Here is a 20,000-nt window from a genome sequence, read left to right on the forward strand (position 1 = left end):
ACACACACACACACACACATGCACTCACACAGCAGCATGTAACAGTATTAGACCAACACAACACACACACACACATGCACTCACACAGCAGCATGTAACAGTATTAGACCAACACACACACACACACACATGCACTCACACAGCAGCATGTAACAGTATTAGACCAACACACACACACACACACATGCACTCACACAGCAGCATGTAACAGTATTAGACCAACACACACACACACACACATGCACTCACACAGCAGCATGTAACAGTATTAGACCAACACACACACACACACACATGCACTCACACAGCAGCATGTAACAGTATTAGACCAACACACACACACACACACATGCACTCACACAGCAGCATGTAACAGTATTAGACCAACACACACACACACACACATGCACTCACACAGCAGCATGTAACAGTATTAGACCAACACACACACACACACACATGCACTCACACAGCAGCATGTAACAGTATTAGACCAACACACACACACACACACATGCACTCACACAGCAGCATGTAACAGTATTAGACCAACACACACACACACCACATGCACTCACACAGCAGCATGTAACAGTATTAGACCAACACACACACACACACACATGCACTCACACAGCAGCATGTAACAGTATTAGACCAACACACACACACACACACATGCACTCACACAGCAGCATGTAACAGTATTAGACCAACACACACACACACACATGCACTCACACAGCAGCATGTAACAGTATTAGACCAACACACACACACACACACATGCACTCACACAGCAGCATGTAACAGTATTAGACCAACACACACACACACACATGCACTCACACAGCAGCATGTAACAGTATTAGACCAACACACACACACACACACATGCACTCACACAGCAGCATGTAACAGTATTAGACCAACACACACACACACACACATGCACTCACACAGCAGCATGTAACAGTATTAGACCAACACACACACACACACACATGCACTCACACAGCAGCATGTAACAGTATTAGACCAACACACACACACACACACATGCACTCACACAGCAGCATGTAACAGTATTAGACCAACACACACACACACACACATGCACTCACACAGCAGCATGTAACAGTATTAGACCAACACACACACACACACATGCACTCACACAGCAGCATGTAACAGTATTAGACCAACACACACACACACACATGCACTCACACAGCAGCATGTAACAGTATTAGACCAACACACACACACACACACATGCACTCACACAGCAGCATGTAACAGTATTAGACCAACACACACACACACAACATGCACTCACACAGCAGCATGTAACAGTATTAGACCAACACACACACACACACACATGCACTCACACAGCAGCATGTAACAGTATTAGACCAACACACACACACACACACATGCACTCACACAGCAGCATGTAACAGTATTAGACCAACACACACACACACACACATGCACTCACACAGCAGCATGTAACAGTATTAGACCAACACACACACACACACACATGCACTCACACAGCAGCATGTAACAGTATTAGACCAACACACACACACACACACACATGCACTCACACAGCAGCATGTAACAGTATTAGACCAACACACACACACACACACATGCACTCACACAGCAGCATGTAACAGTATTAGACCAACACACACACACACACACATGCACTCACACAGCAGCATGTAACAGTATTAGACCAACACACACAACACACACATGCACTCACACAGCAGCATGTAACAGTATTAGACCAACACACACACACACACACATGCACTCACACAGCAGCATGTAACAGTATTAGACCAACACACACACACACACACATGCACTCACACAGCAGCATGTAACAGTATTAGACCAACACACACACACACACATGCACTCACACAGCAGCATGTAACAGTATTAGACCAACACACACACACACACACATGCACTCACACAGCAGCATGTAACAGTATTAGACCAACACACACACACACACACATGCACTCACACAGCAGCATGTAACAGTATTAGACCAACACACACACACACACACATGCACTCACACAGCAGCATGTAACAGTATTAGACCAACACACACACACACACACATGCACTCACACAGCAGCATGTAACAGTATTAGACCAACACACACACACACACACATGCACTCACACAGCAGCATGTAACAGTATTAGACCAACACACACACACACACACATGCACTCACACAGCAGCATGTAACAGTATTAGACCAACACACACACACACACACATGCACTCACACAGCAGCATGTAACAGTATTAGACCAACACACACACACACACACATGCACTCACACAGCAGCATGTAACAGTATTAGACCAACACACACACACACACACATGCACTCACACAGCAGCATGTAACAGTATTAGACCAACACAACACACACACACATGCACTCACACAGCAGCATGTAACAGTATTAGACCAACACACACACACACACACATGCACTCACACAGCAGCATGTAACAGTATTAGACCAACACACACACACACACACATGCACTCACACAGCAGCATGTAACAGTATTAGACCAACACACACACACACACACATGCACTCACACAGCAGCATGTAACAGTATTAGACCAACACACACACACACACATGCACTCACACAGCAGCATGTAACAGTATTAGACCAACACACACACACACACACACATGCACTCACACAGCAGCATGTAACAGTATTAGACCAACACACACACACACACACATGCACTCACACAGCAGCATGTAACAGTATTAGACCAACACACACACACACACACATGCACTCACACAGCAGCATGTAACAGTATTAGACCAACACACACACACACACACACATGCACTCACACAGCAGCATGTAACAGTATTAGACCAACACACACACACACACACATGCACTCACACAGCAGCATGTAACAGTATTAGACCAACACACACACACACACACATGCACTCACACAGCAGCATGTAACAGTATTAGACCAACACAACACACACACACATGCACTCACACAGCAGCATGTAACAGTATTAGACCAACACACACACACACACACATGCACTCACACAGCAGCATGTAACAGTATTAGACCAACACACACACACACACACACATGCACTCACACAGCAGCATGTAACAGTATTAGACCAACACACACACACACACACATGCACTCACACAGCAGCATGTAACAGTATTAGACCAACACACACACACACACACATGCACTCACACAGCAGCATGTAACAGTATTAGACCAACACACACACACACACACATGCACTCACACAGCAGCATGTAACAGTATTAGACCAACACACACACACACACACATGCACTCACACAGCAGCATGTAACAGTATTAGACCAACACACACACACACACACATGCACTCACACAGCAGCATGTAACAGTATTAGACCAACACACACACACACACACATGCACTCACACAGCAGCATGTAACAGTATTAGACCAACACACACACACACACATGCACTCACACAGCAGCATGTAACAGTATTAGACCAACACACACACACACACACATGCACTCACACAGCAGCATGTAACAGTATTAGACCAACACACACACACACACACATGCACTCACACAGCAGCATGTAACAGTATTAGACCAACACACACACACACACACATGCACTCACACAGCAGCATGTAACAGTATTAGACCAACACACACACACACACACATGCACTCACACAGCAGCATGTAACAGTATTAGACCAACACACACACACACACACATGCACTCACACAGCAGCATGTAACAGTATTAGACCAACACACACACACACACACATGCACTCACACAGCAGCATGTAACAGTATTAGACCAACACACACACACACACACATGCACTCACACAGCAGCATGTAACAGTATTAGACCAACACACACACACACACACATGCACTCACACAGCAGCATGTAACAGTATTAGACCAACACACACACACACACACATGCACTCACACAGCAGCATGTAACAGTATTAGACCAACACACACACACACACACATGCACTCACACAGCAGCATGTAACAGTATTAGACCAACACACACACACACACACATGCACTCACACAGCAGCATGTAACAGTATTAGACCAACACACACACACACACACATGCACTCACACAGCAGCATGTAACAGTATTAGACCAACACACACACACACACATGCACTCACACAGCAGCATGTAACAGTATTAGACCAACACACACACACACACACATGCACTCACACAGCAGCATGTAACAGTATTAGACCAACACACACACACACACACATGCACTCACACAGCAGCATGTAACAGTATTAGACCAACACACACACACACACATGCACTCACACAGCAGCATGTAACAGTATTAGACCAACACACACACACACACACATGCACTCACACAGCAGCATGTAACAGTATTAGACCAACACACACACACACACACATGCACTCACACAGCAGCATGTAACAGTATTAGACCAACACACACACACACACATGCACTCACACAGCAGCATGTAACAGTATTAGACCAACACACACACACACACACATGCACTCACACAGCAGCATGTAACAGTATTAGACCAACACACACACACACACACATGCACTCACACAGCAGCATGTAACAGTATTAGACCAACACACACACACACACACATGCACTCACACAGCAGCATGTAACAGTATTAGACCAACACACACACACACACACATGCACTCACACAGCAGCATGTAACAGTATTAGACCAACACACACACACACACATGCACTCACACAGCAGCATGTAACAGTATTAGACCAACACACACACACACACACATGCACTCACACAGCAGCATGTAACAGTATTAGACCAACACACACACACACACACATGCACTCACACAGCAGCATGTAACAGTATTAGACCAACACACACACACACACACATGCACTCACACAGCAGCATGTAACAGTATTAGACCAACACACACACACACACACATGCACTCACACAGCAGCATGTAACAGTATTAGACCAACACACACACACACACACATGCACTCACACAGCAGCATGTAACAGTATTAGACCAACACACACACACACACACATGCACTCACACAGCAGCATGTAACAGTATTAGACCAACACACACACACACACACACACATGCACTCACACAGCAGCATGTAACAGTATTAGACCAACACACACACACACACACATGCACTCACACAGCAGCATGTAACAGTATTAGACCAACACACACACACACACACATGCACTCACACAGCAGCATGTAACAGTATTAGACCAACACACACACACACACACATGCACTCACACAGCAGCATGTAACAGTATTAGACCAACACACACACACACACACATGCACTCACACAGCAGCATGTAACAGTATTAGACCAACACACACACACACACACATGCACTCACACAGCAGCATGTAACAGTATTAGACCAACACACACACACACACACATGCACTCACACAGCAGCATGTAACAGTATTAGACCAACACACACACACACACACATGCACTCACACAGCAGCATGTAACAGTATTAGACCAACACACACACACACACACATGCACTCACACAGCAGCATGTAACAGTATTAGACCAACCACACACACACACACACATGCACTCACACAGCAGCATGTAACAGTATTAGACCAACACACACACACACACACATGCACTCACACAGCAGCATGTAACAGTATTAGACCACACACACACACACACACATGCACTCACACAGCAGCATGTAACAGTATTAGACCAACACACACACACACACATGCACTCACACAGCAGCATGTAACAGTATTAGACCAACACACACACACACACACATGCACTCACACAGCAGCATGTAACAGTATTAGACCAACACACACACACACACACACATGCACTCACACAGCAGCATGTAACAGTATTAGACCAACACACACACACACACACATGCACTCACACAGCAGCATGTAACAGTATTAGACCAACACACACACACACACACATGCACTCACACAGCAGCATGTAACAGTATTAGACCAACACACACACACACACACATGCACTCACACAGCAGCATGTAACAGTATTAGACCAACACACACACACACACACATGCACTCACACAGCAGCATGTAACAGTATTAGACCAACACACACACACACACACATGCACTCACACAGCAGCATGTAACAGTATTAGACCAACACACACACACACACACATGCACTCACACAGCAGCATGTAACAGTATTAGACCAACACACACACACACACATGCACTCACACAGCAGCATGTAACAGTATTAGACCAACACACACACACACACACATGCACTCACACAGCAGCATGTAACAGTATTAGACCAACACACACACACACACACATGCACTCACACAGCAGCATGTAACAGTATTAGACCAACACACACACACACACACATGCACTCACACAGCAGCATGTAACAGTATTAGACCAACACACACACACACACACATGCACTCACACAGCAGCATGTAACAGTATTAGACCAACACACACACACACACACACATGCACTCACACAGCAGCATGTAACAGTATTAGACCAAACACACACACACACACACATGCACTCACACAGCAGCATGTAACAGTATTAGACCAACACACACACACACACACATGCACTCACACAGCAGCATGTAACAGTATTAGACCAACACACACACACACACACATGCACTCACACAGCAGCATGTAACAGTATTAGACCAACACACACACACACACATGCACTCACACAGCAGCATGTAACAGTATTAGACCAACACACACACACACACACATGCACTCACACAGCAGCATGTAACAGTATTAGACCAACACACACACACACACACATGCACTCACACAGCAGCATGTAACAGTATTAGACCAACACACACACACACACATGCACTCACACAGCAGCATGTAACAGTATTAGACCAACACACACACACACACACATGCACTCACACAGCAGCATGTAACAGTATTAGACCAACACCACACACACCATGCACTCACACAGCAGCATGTAACAGTATTAGACCAACACACACACACACACACATGCACTCACACAGCAGCATGTAACAGTATTAGACCAACACACACACACACACATGCACTCACACAGCAGCATGTAACAGTATTAGACCAACACACACACACACACACATGCACTCACACAGCAGCATGTAACAGTATTAGACCAACACACACACACACACACATGCACTCACACAGCAGCATGTAACAGTATTAGACCAACACACACACACACACACATGCACTCACACAGCAGCATGTAACAGTATTAGACCAACACACACACACACACACATGCACTCACACAGCAGCATGTAACAGTATTAGACCAACACACACACACACACACACATGCACTCACACAGCAGCATGTAACAGTATTAGACCAACACACACACACACACACATGCACTCACACAGCAGCATGTAACAGTATTAGACCAACACACACACACACACATGCACTCACACAGCAGCATGTAACAGTATTAGACCAACACACACACACACACACATGCACTCACACAGCAGCATGTAACAGTATTAGACCAACACACACACACACACACATGCACTCACACAGCAGCATGTAACAGTATTAGACCAACACACACACACACACACATGCACTCACACAGCAACATGTAACAGTATTAGACCAACACACACACACACACACATGCACTCACACAGCAGCATGTAACAGTATTAGACCAACACACACACACACACACACATGCACTCACACAGCAGCATGTAACAGTATTAGACCAACACACACACACACACACATGCACTCACACAGCAGCATGTAACAGTATTAGACCAAAACACACACACACACACATGCACTCACACAGCAGCATGTAACAGTATTAGACCAACACACACACACACACACATGCACTCACACAGCAGCATGTAACAGTATTAGACCAACACACACACACACACATGCACTCACACAGCAGCATGTAACAGTATTAGACCAACACACACACACACACACATGCACTCACACAGCAGCATGTAACAGTATTAGACCAACACACACACACACACACATGCACTCACACAGCAGCATGTAACAGTATTAGACCAACACACACACACACACACATGCACTCACACAGCAGCATGTAACAGTATTAGACCAACACACACACACACACATGCACTCACACAGCAGCATGTAACAGTATTAGACCAACACACACACACACACACATGCACTCACACAGCAACATGTAACAGTATTAGACCAACACACACACACACACATGCACTCACACAGCAGCATGTAACAGTATTAGATCAACACACACACACACACACACATGCACTCACACAGCAGCATGTAACAGTATTAGACCAACACACACACACACACACACATGCACTCACACAGCAGCATGTAACAGTATTAGACCAACACACACACACACATGCACTCACACAGCAGCATGTAACAGTATTAGACCAACACACACACACACACACACATGCACTCACACAGCAGCATGTAACAGTATTAGACCAACACACACACACACATGCACTCACACAGCAGCATGTAACAGTATTAGACCAACACACACACACACACACATGCACTCACACAGCAGCATGTAACAGTATTAGACCAACACACACACACACACACATGCACTCACACAGCAGCATGTAACAGTATTAGACCAACACACACACACACACACATGCACTCACACAGCAGCATGTAACAGTATTAGACCAACACACACACACACACACATGCACTCACACAGCAGCATGTAACAGTATTAGACCAACACACACACACACACATGCACTCACACAGCAGCATGTAACAGTATTAGACCAACACACACACACACACATGCACTCACACAGCAGCATGTAACAGTATTAGACCAACACACACACACACACATGCACTCACACAGCAGCATGTAACAGTATTAGACCAACACACACACACACACACACATGCACTCACACAGCAGCATGTAACAGTATTAGACCAACACACACACACACACACATGCACTCACACAGCAGCATGTAACAGTATTAGACCAACACACACACACACACACATGCACTCACACAGCAGCATGTAACAGTATTAGACCAACACACACACACACACATGCACTCACACAGCAGCATGTAACAGTATTAGACCAACACACACACACACACATGCACTCACACAGCAGCATGTAACAGTATTAGACCAACACACACACACACACACATGCACTCACACAGCAGCATGTAACAGTATTAGACCAACACACACACACACACACATGCACTCACACAGCAGCATGTAACAGTATTAGACCAACACACACACACACACACACATGCACTCACACAGCAGCATGTAACAGTATTAGACCAACACACACACACACACACACATGCACTCACACAGCAGCATGTAACAGTATTAGACCAACACACACACACACACACATGCACTCACACAGCAGCATGTAACAGTATTAGACCAACACACACACACACACACATGCATTCACACAGCAGCATGTAACAGTATTAGACCAACACACACACACACACATGCAATCACACAGCAGCATGTAACAGTATTAGACCAACACACACACACACACACATGCACTCACACAGCAGCATGTAACAGTATTAGACCAACACACACACACACACACATGCACTCACACAGCAGCATGTAACAGTATTAGACCAACACACACACACACACATGCACTCACACAGCAGCATGTAACAGTATTAGACCAACACACACACACACACATGCACTCACACAGCAGCATGTAACAGTATTAGACCAACACACACACACACACACACATGCACTCACACAGCAGCATGTAACAGTATTAGACCAACACACACACACACACACATGCACTCACACAGCAGCATGTAACAGTATTAGACCAACACACACACACACACACACACATGCACTCACACAGCAGCATGTAACAGTATTAGACCAACACACACACACACACACACATGCACTCACACAGCAACATGTAACAGTATTAGACCAACACACACACACACACACATGCACTCACACAGCAGCATGTAAGAGTATTAGACCAACACAGCCTCATGATATCAGATACTACAGACATGTAACAGTATTAGACCAACACAGCCTCATGATATCAGATACTACAGACATGTAACAGTATTAGACCAACACAGCCTTCTGCACTCCTCATGATATCAGATACAGTACAGACAAACATGTAACAGTATTAGACCTGCACTCACACAGCCTCATGATATCAGATACAGCACAGACAAACATGAGAGAGAGAGAGAGAGAGAGATTGAAGATACGAAGGAGAGAATGAATGAGAGTTGTGATGAGAAAGAGTGTGTGTGTGAGAGAGAAATATACTCTGAGATACTGACTATACCAGTGAGAGAGAGACAAGAGAGACTGAAAGAGAGAAAGTGAGAGAGGATGAGAAGAGGAGGAGAAGAGGATGAGAGGGGGATGAGAAGAGAAGAGGATAAGAAGATGAGAAGAGGATGAGAGGAGAATGAGAAGAAGATGAGAAGAGGATGAGAGGAGAATGAGAAGATGAGAAGAGGATGAGAGGAGGATGAGAAGAAGATGAGAAGAGGATGAGAGGAGAATGAGAAGAGGATGAGAGGAGAATGAGAAGAAGATGAGAAGAGGATGAGAGGATGATGAGAGGAGGATGAGAAGAAGATGAGAAGAGGATGAGAGGAGGATGAGAAGAGGATGAGAGGAGAATGAGAAGAAGATGAGAAGAGGATGAGAGGAGAATGAGAAGAGGATGAGAGGAGGATGAGAAGAAGATGAGAAGAGGATGAGAGGAGGATGAGAAGAAGATGAGAAGAGGATGAGAGGAGGATGAGAAGAGGATGAGAGGAGGATGAGAGGAGGATGAGAGGAGGATGAGAGGATGAGAGGAGGATGAGAGGATGAGAGGAGGACAAAGACGTTTCCAGAGATACAGTGTGTCAGTGTGAGATGAGAGACACCTGAGAGAGTGGAAAGGTGACAGAAGACCAGACAGAGTTAACAGACACATACATGTTCCAGCGCACAAATATACATGACAGAGTTAACAGACACATACATGTTCCAGCACAAATATACATGACAGAGTTAACAGACACATACATGTTCCAGCACAAATATACATGACAGAGTTAACAGACACATACATGTTCCAGCGCACAAATATACATGTACTCACGGACCCACACACGGACACACACACACACACACACACACACTCACTCACATGCTATTGTTTATTCTGTGTCCACATGTTTACCCGCATTGCTGTATGTCTATTTTCTTTATTTTGTGATTCTACTGTGTTATCTGTAACACTGGCTTTGGCAACACTGTATCCAAACAGTCATGCTAATAAAGCTCCTTTGGATTTGATAGATAGATAGATAGATAGATAGAAAGATAGATAAATAGAGAGAGATATAGATAGATAGATAGATAGATAGATAAATAGAGAGAGAGAGAGAGATAGATAGATAGATAGATTGATAGATAGATAGATAGAGATAGATAAATAGAGAGAGATATAGATAGATAGATAGATAGATAGATAGATAAATAGAGAGAGAGAGAGATAGATAGATAGATAGATAGATAGATAGATAGATAGATAGAGATAGAGAGATAGATAGATAGTAGTGCTGTCAGTTAAACGCGTTATTAACGGCGTTAACGTAAACCTATTTTAACGGCGTCAATTGTTTTATCGCGAGATTAACGTTCTTTTTGGTGTAACAATCTTTGTAGGGGGGTGATCCTCGCTCCATCACTGGTCCTCTGATCAAAGGCCCAGAGAACAGAGAATACCAGGCACAGCAGTGGACACTAATGACCAGCCCCTTTACTTTGTGTGTGTGTGAGTGTGAGTGTGTGTGTGTGTGTGTGTGTGTGTGAGTGTGAGTGTGTGTGTGTGTGTGTGTGTGTGTGGCTCTACTGTACCCACTTGCATAAAGAGAAATCCCTGAAAGTCTGCCTGTTCATCTGTGGCACACTAGTGCAATTGTACGTGGGTGTGTGATGTTATGAATAGCAGCTCTGCGCAGTGTTCCTTTTCTGGAAACAGCATCTTCAGCAGCGTTCCAAGTGAGAAGTACACACACATCCTCTCCCGTGTCTATCCGCTATACAGACAATTACCACTAATACACCACTGACCATATCAATCAGCTACAATGACCACTAATACACCACTGCTATGACCAAATCAGCTACAATGACCACTAATACACCGCTGCTATGACCAAATCAGCTACAATGACCACTAATACACCACTGCTATGACCAAATCAGCTACAATTACCACTAATACACCACTGACCATATCAATCAGCTACAATGACCACTAATACACCACTGACCATATCGATCAGCTACAATGACCACTAATACACCACTGACCAAATCAGCTACAATGACCACTAATACACCACTGACCATATCAGCTACAATGACCACTAATACACCGCTGACCATATCAGCTACAGTGACCACTAATACACCACTGCTAAACAGTAAAGAATGAGGCATGTCATATGAACAGTAATGTATGAGGCATGTCATATAAACAGTAATTTATGAGGCATGTCCTTTGAACAGTATAGCAATGTATGAGGCATGTCATATAAACAGTAATGTATGAGACATGTCATATAAACAGTAATTTATGAGGCATGTCCTTTGAACAGTATAGCAATGTATGAGGCGTGTCATATAAACAGTAATGTATGAGGCATGTCATATGGACAGCAATGTATGAGGCATGTCATATAAACAGTAATGTATGAGGCATGTCATATAAACAGTATAGCAATGTATGAGGCATGTCATATGAACAGCAATGTATGAGGCATGTCATATAAACAGTAATGTATGAGGCATGTCATATAAACAGTATAGCAATGTCTGAGGCATGTCATATAAATAGCAATGTATGAGGCATGTCATATAAACAGTAATATATGAGGCATGTCATATAAACAGTAATGTATGAGGCATGTCATATAAACAGTAATGTATGAGGCATGTCATATAAACAGTAATGTATGAGGCATGTCATATAAACAGTATAGCAATGTCTGAGGCATGTCATATAAACAGTAATGTATGAGGCATGTCATATAAACAGTAATGTATGAGGCATGTCATATGAACAGTAATGTATGAGGCATGTCATATAAACAGTAATGTATGAGGCATGTCATATGAACAGTAATGTATGAGGCATGTCATATGAACAGTAATGTATGAGGCATGTCATATAAACAGTAATGTATGAGGCATGTCATATGAACAGTAATGTATGAGGCATGTCATATAAACAGTAATGTATGAGGCATGTCATATGAACAGTAATGTATGAGGCATGTCATATAAACAGTAATGTATGAGGCGTGTCCTCTTCTTCAACACACACGTGATGATGAATACAAGATGCTATAAAGGACACAAAGCTACAAGCACATAGGAAGCTAGTGAGGAAAAGAAACATTCGCTTTTTTGCAACTGTTCTCATTTTACAACAGCATCTCATTTACTAGTTCTTAATGTACCAATGCAAATGACTTCACTATTCCGTGTCTACTTTAGAGGAGAGGTTTAGAGGAGAGGTTTCTGAAATCCACTCTGACCGAACCCCCAATATATATGTATATTATATACTGTATACTTATATATATGTACTCCTCCAGGTTAATACTTATATATATGTACTCCTCCAGGTTAAATCCACTCTGACCGAACCCCCAACATTCTCTCCCAGTGGTTTGTGAGCAGATGCCATTTCAGTGAAGTGCTCTCTTAATTATGGGCTATATATATATATATATATATATATATTTGAGTGAAGTGCTCTCTTAATTATGGGCTATATATATATATATATATATATATATATTTTGAGTGAAGTGCTCTCTTAATTATGGGCTATATATATATATATATGTATGTATATATATATATATTTGAGTGAAGTGCTCTCTTAATTATGGGCTATATATATATGTATGTATATATATATATATTTGAGTGAAGTGCTCTCACAAGTGGTCTCACTAGGAGCAGTACGGCCTTTTCTAGAACCTACCTTGCCCCCACTGATTTCTTCAAACCTTCCATATAGGGATGTATTTGCGTTAAGCTATTAGTCAAATTGTGTGTGTGTGTGTGTATGCAGGCAGGCACATGGCTCCTACCCCTGATCATGACTGGCACAGTTGCAAGGCCCCAATCCAGTGAGAATGTTACAACTCACACATTCAGCTCACCCCTCTACTGTGACCTAAAGATGTGTGTGTGTGTGTGTGTGTGTGTGTGTGTGTGTGTGTGTGTGTGTGTGTGTGTGTGTGTGCATCCAGCTCACCCCTCTACTGAAAACTAAATGTGTGTGTGTGTGTGTGTGTGTGTATGTGTGTGTGCTACATCCAGCTCACCCCTCTTCTGTACCCTAAAGATGTGTGTGATTAGACTAGTTCTCCTGTCTAGTAGCAAACAGCTCATATGACTTTACTTAAGTGCCTTATATTGCTAAATCCTTGTGACTGACAACCCCTCACACACAAACACACACACTACAATACACCTGTCCACCTGTTTATCAGCGTTTAAAAACGTTGGAGTGGATTAATAATGAGGATACAGGATACAAGACTAAGCTACTGTAGGCCTACTGCGCTGAAGAAAAACAAAACAATAATTAGCTCTACATGCATGCCAGTGTAGGATAATCAAATGACAGATGTAGAACACACACACACGCGCGCGTACAACCAGTGTTGGGAGTAATGCGTTACAAAAGTAATGTAATTACTGTAATATATTGCTGTTTGCGGTAAAGCGGTAATGTATGGCATTACAAAACACAAATTGGGTAATATTTACTCGGTACAAACTTCAGTAACGCGCGTTACAATGCATTTTAACCCAAAATTAAGCGCTTGTTTTGTTTTGATACATATTTGCAAACACCACCGCGAGAACAACAGACGAGAAAAAATCCGCGCAAAATAGTAGAACGTATCTCCTGATACTGGTTGAAGATGACTGTGGCTGCAGCAGACTCAAAGTCGGACTCTATTTGCGGGATGGACATAAGCCTACGCTCATTATTTTTAGCTTGTCAGAGACAAGGATATGAAGAACATAATAGTTAGTGCACTTTGTGTGCGAAACCGAAAGATCTCACTATGCCTCGCGAAATAGCACAAGTCATTTAATGAAACATCTAAAGTGGTGCCAGGGGCGTAACTATCGGTAAGCAGGGTACGCGGTTGCTTGCGGGCCCGGGCCAATCAGGGGCCCGCATCACACTGGAAATACATGATTGACGGCCGGGCCCCCTATCGCAAATTGCTAAATATCACCTGCTTGCTGCAGCTTTGGTCTGCACGTAAAACCGGTGTGTGCACGTCTTTTTAAAACGCATCTTTTTCTCTCTCGTGGGCATTTAATCTGCTGCCGGCTTGTCACTCCACATCGCCCAAAATGCTTGATTGCATTGCATTCTACACATTTTTAGCTAAATTTTTATGTACCACATCAACATTTTTGTTCAGTGAATCTTTTGTAAATTGCTTTACAATTACTGTCGGGCCTATAGGCCGATCGCCTGGCTTGTGCTTTGGTCACGTCCAGGGTAGGAATTTCACAGTGGCCACGGCCATGGCCGTCGTAGCCCCTTGCGTTGGCCGTGACGCCCCTTTGAAAATCAGAGGTTTACAGGCCACGGTGGCCTTGGTGCCCCCTTCTTTAAATATTCTGCTTTGCGTCCTACTAATAGCGATATATATTTAGCCTATGGCCTGTCAAAATAATCTTAGCATTCACAGCGCAAATTACGCAGTGGAGAAAGTGACAGCGCAAGAAAGAAAGTGCGTCCAAATTAACCCATTCTTCTCAGTTGAACTACTCCCGAAGTAGCCTACTCATCACACAGACATCACAAGTATCACATGAAAGAGCTTTTTCTCAGCTTTTAAACGATGTTAGCCGCTAATTGCTGTGGTGAACGGTTCGCGAGAAAAGTAAATAATATTCAATTTAATCATAAATTCCACTGAAGGTTTTGCGTCCATCTCCCTACCCATTCATCTCGGTGGAATACTTCACGAACCCTTCGTTTAACATATGACAAACCATATATTAGAATAAACAGCAGACCTTACCGAACAGAAAGGTGTAAAGCAGTCCCCTGTACAGTTAGCCGTTCCAGACTAATCCCGTTTTGAATTTGCAGTTAATTTCAACATACATGGATGTCTCCAAATTTGGGATTTAAGTTTTACACTGTGTTTAAATTGTTCCACATTATTTCATAACGGGCCAAATACAAAATAAATATTACAAATGTCGCCTAGATATCGGTAAATCAGAGGACAGCTGACTATAAGAGTTTGTGAAAGTGAAAGATCACAAAATGCTAAGCATGCATCTAAGCTGAGCTGTGCTTAAATTGTTCAATACATGATTTCATAACAGGCCAAATATAAAATAAATGTTAAATATAGCCTAGATATCTGAAAATATTAGATGATCAGATGATTTACAGTTATATGTAATATGTCATGTTTTATGTTTTTGTAATGTTTCATACAGTGATGCAGGTCTACTGCAGTGAATACAACTTTGATCATTTTTATAGCCTACTACTGTATAGTTAACTTTGGCCTTGGTGCCCTGACATGTGGCCTTTGTGCCCCCCACCAAATATGCCTAACTGAAGGCCAAGTGGCCTTGCCCCTAAAATGGTGAAATTCCAAGCCTGGTCACGTCCTTTTAAAACCGTCTTTTTCTCTCTCCTGAGCGTTTAATCTGCTGCCATCTTGTGACTCCACATTGCCCAAAATGCTTGATTGCATTGTATTCTCCACATTTTAGCTAAATTTTGATGTACCACATGGCATTTACTTTCAGTGAATCTTTTGCTTTACAATTAGGCTTATAAACGTCACTCGCGACCGGGCCTTTCACTGTAAAACGGACATTGTTCAGAGCTTAACACAGCCCAGCATAGTCCATGTTAAGATTGTTGGACCAAGCCAGGTAATAAATAAACTTGTTTGAGTTTAGGAGCAATGCACCTTGTCTAAAGTTATTCATTAGCCTTTAGGTTAATAGACTAATGATGTCTGCCTATTCACCTATTGCCCATCTTAATGGTTTAAAGTTCACGTATTCTCCATCAAATAGACTCGTTATACATTTTCGCGTGCAAAAATGCAACATACGGTTAGCTGTCTAATATTGTTCACGTTAAGGACATTGAAAAATATGATTCTTGCTACACTAGGATACTCACCATTTTTTCCTAACATAATTTGAATTCTCAAAGTTTCATGTAGCTCACCTGTGACATCCATCACCTCTGCTCGGCGACTCACATCACTATTCCAGCTGATACATCGGACGCACCTATCTGCGCTCACACATAGCCTACTTTCGCTTTCTAAGAATATCAAAATTGCGTTATATATATATTTTTTTTGTAAGGGGGGCAGCTCAGTCAAAGAGGGCAGACGGGCAGTTCTATTATGCACTAGTGCTATGTTTGTGGCTAAATGAACGATTTAGCATAACATAATGACTTATCATTAATGCAATTTCATTTAGTAGCCTAACCAGCAGTGTTTTTTCATGCGTTAGGCTATAGTGCGCCGTCACCAGTGTTTTTTCATGTGTTGTGCGCCTTCACCAGTATTTTTGTTTTTGTGGTGCACGTAGGCTACTCCTGATTTTGTCAGTCATCTCATCTCTTATATGCTGTGTCTCAAGGATCCTATCCTGTCCTATTCATGGTAGCCTACTCGTGGACATTGCGTTATCACGTGCTGTAGAAGGGGTGGGCCCGGTGTTGGCTCGTTACGCCACTGAGTGGTGCCACGCTAATCTTTTTTATTCTTGATAAAACACAAACTATGTTCTTCTAGTGCATGTCAGCTTTGAGCTGTGAACTTGAATTAAAGAGAATAAAGGTATAGAAATGCAGAAAAAGATTGTGTAGCCTGGCAGTGCCACCGCTCCCACCACGCGCATCACGCACTTTGCGTAGGGCACCAAAGGACAGAGGGGGCACCCACATGTAACCAATGAATAGTAGCTTTACTGCAAACTGCGTTTCACTCATCAATAACGTTTACAATGTCAGAATGCACTAACACCATGGTACATGGAAGTTTGATACTTTTTGGGTTCTCTCAATCTCCACCACGTAGTACTAGTAGAATGGAATTGGTGGGTCTTCAATAATTCGTTTCCCAAGCATTTAGGCTACATGAAGCACATGATATGCCAAGTCGACAAACAAATCCATTCAGATAGCTAGGTGGATCCCAGGCTCATAATTCACTTTTATTTGCAAAACGAAATGTGAAGCAACATGTCATTGCATACTTTCCAAAGCAATGAAGGTTGCTTAAAACAACTTAACATTGTGCATATTATTGTTAATATTGTGCTATCAATGTAACTCAACAAACAAGGCTTGTAAACAAGAGCTGGCAAAAGGGCATTATGAGAACGTAAAGATCAATGCTCTTAAAGTGACAGTTAAGAAAACAGCATTTCTTCAGAAATGAATGTTAAAAAACACACAGTAATGGTCTGTATAATAGGCCTTTTATTTTACTTTAGGTGTTTGAGTTATCATTTAAATGTCACTCACTCAAAGCCACTCACTTAGGGCACCGAAATGGCCAGCAGGCCACCATCTTGACACGTCTTTATTAAGCTTTGATTTACAATAGGCTCTCTATTGAGCAGGCCTAGGCCTTAAAGTTACAGTATTTAGATCACAATTTACCAGACTTTGAACTTTTGTCGGTTTTTAACAAAATTATGACTATGATTGTTCCTTGTTTTGCATCATGAGCACTGCGCCTATTGCATTCTTACTGTATGTTGTTAGCCTTAAGCCTAGCTTAGTCATTATGCTATACCACATCTCCCTCCATTGGAAGAGCAATGAGCTGCATTGAGCGTAATAAACTGCATTTAGAATGGCAAATCCATATTTCTAGAAATTTTGGTAAAAGTAACTTAAAAGTAATGCAATAGTAGTGTAATGCCTTACAATTCAGAGACAGTTATATTATAATGTAACAAATTACTTTGAAATGACAGTAATAAGTCATGCATAGTACATTACGATTTTGAAGTAACTTGCCCAACACTGCGTACAACACACGCTTAAGGGATTAATAAAGGCTTTTACCTGCTACAGGTGTGCTCCATGTCGCCATGGTGACCAGCATCCCAGCGGCCAGTAGCAGCACACACCAGCCCTGCACGCGTCGGCCAAGCGTGGGGTTGGAGCGTAGACTCTCGCTGCTTTCGCTCTCCATCATGCGCACGTCAGGACATGTCAAATACCCCGAGGCGAGACGGTTCCTCCCTACCAATCACGGGTATTCCCGCGCTCGGCGCCTGCCCGCCGATCCTTCTACGGACGACAAGGAGAAGGATGTAGAGAGAGACGTTGACCCATATTAGTAAAATTGTCTGTAAATAAAGGAATGAGGTGGCAGTGCCGGCTCTCAAGGCTGCATGGCGATGAGAGGAGACGCCGCAGCCGGTTACTACGGCACGCGCAGCGCCTCCCAGAGCTCCACAGATGATGGATCACCATCAGATCACGAGCAGATCTCGAGCCACGGGCGTATTCTACAGCAGTGCTTCGCTTCACAAA

General features: G+C 43.1%; 1 protein-coding gene across 1 annotated transcript in view; it reads right to left on the bottom strand.

The window, feature by feature from the left end:
* The window catches only part of LOC143142697 (UPF0606 protein KIAA1549), an 80,326-nt gene extending 60,670 nt beyond the window's left edge, over window positions 1-19,656 (bottom strand). Inside the window, exon 1 of the mRNA XM_076303771.1 lies at window positions 19,527-19,656. Within this exon, the coding sequence (XP_076159886.1) occupies window positions 19,527-19,656 (130 nt within the window). The remainder of the gene's footprint in view (window positions 1-19,526) is intronic.
* Between the last annotated feature and the right edge of the window lie 344 nt (window positions 19,657-20,000).

Source organism: Alosa pseudoharengus, unplaced genomic scaffold (assembly GCF_046254945.1).
Source record: "Alosa pseudoharengus isolate Yale_2024_CS ecotype anadromous, Long Island Sound unplaced genomic scaffold, YU_APseudo_1.1 YU_APseudo_1.1_scf_24, whole genome shotgun sequence".
Lineage (NCBI taxonomy): Eukaryota > Metazoa > Chordata > Actinopteri > Clupeiformes > Clupeidae > Alosa > Alosa pseudoharengus.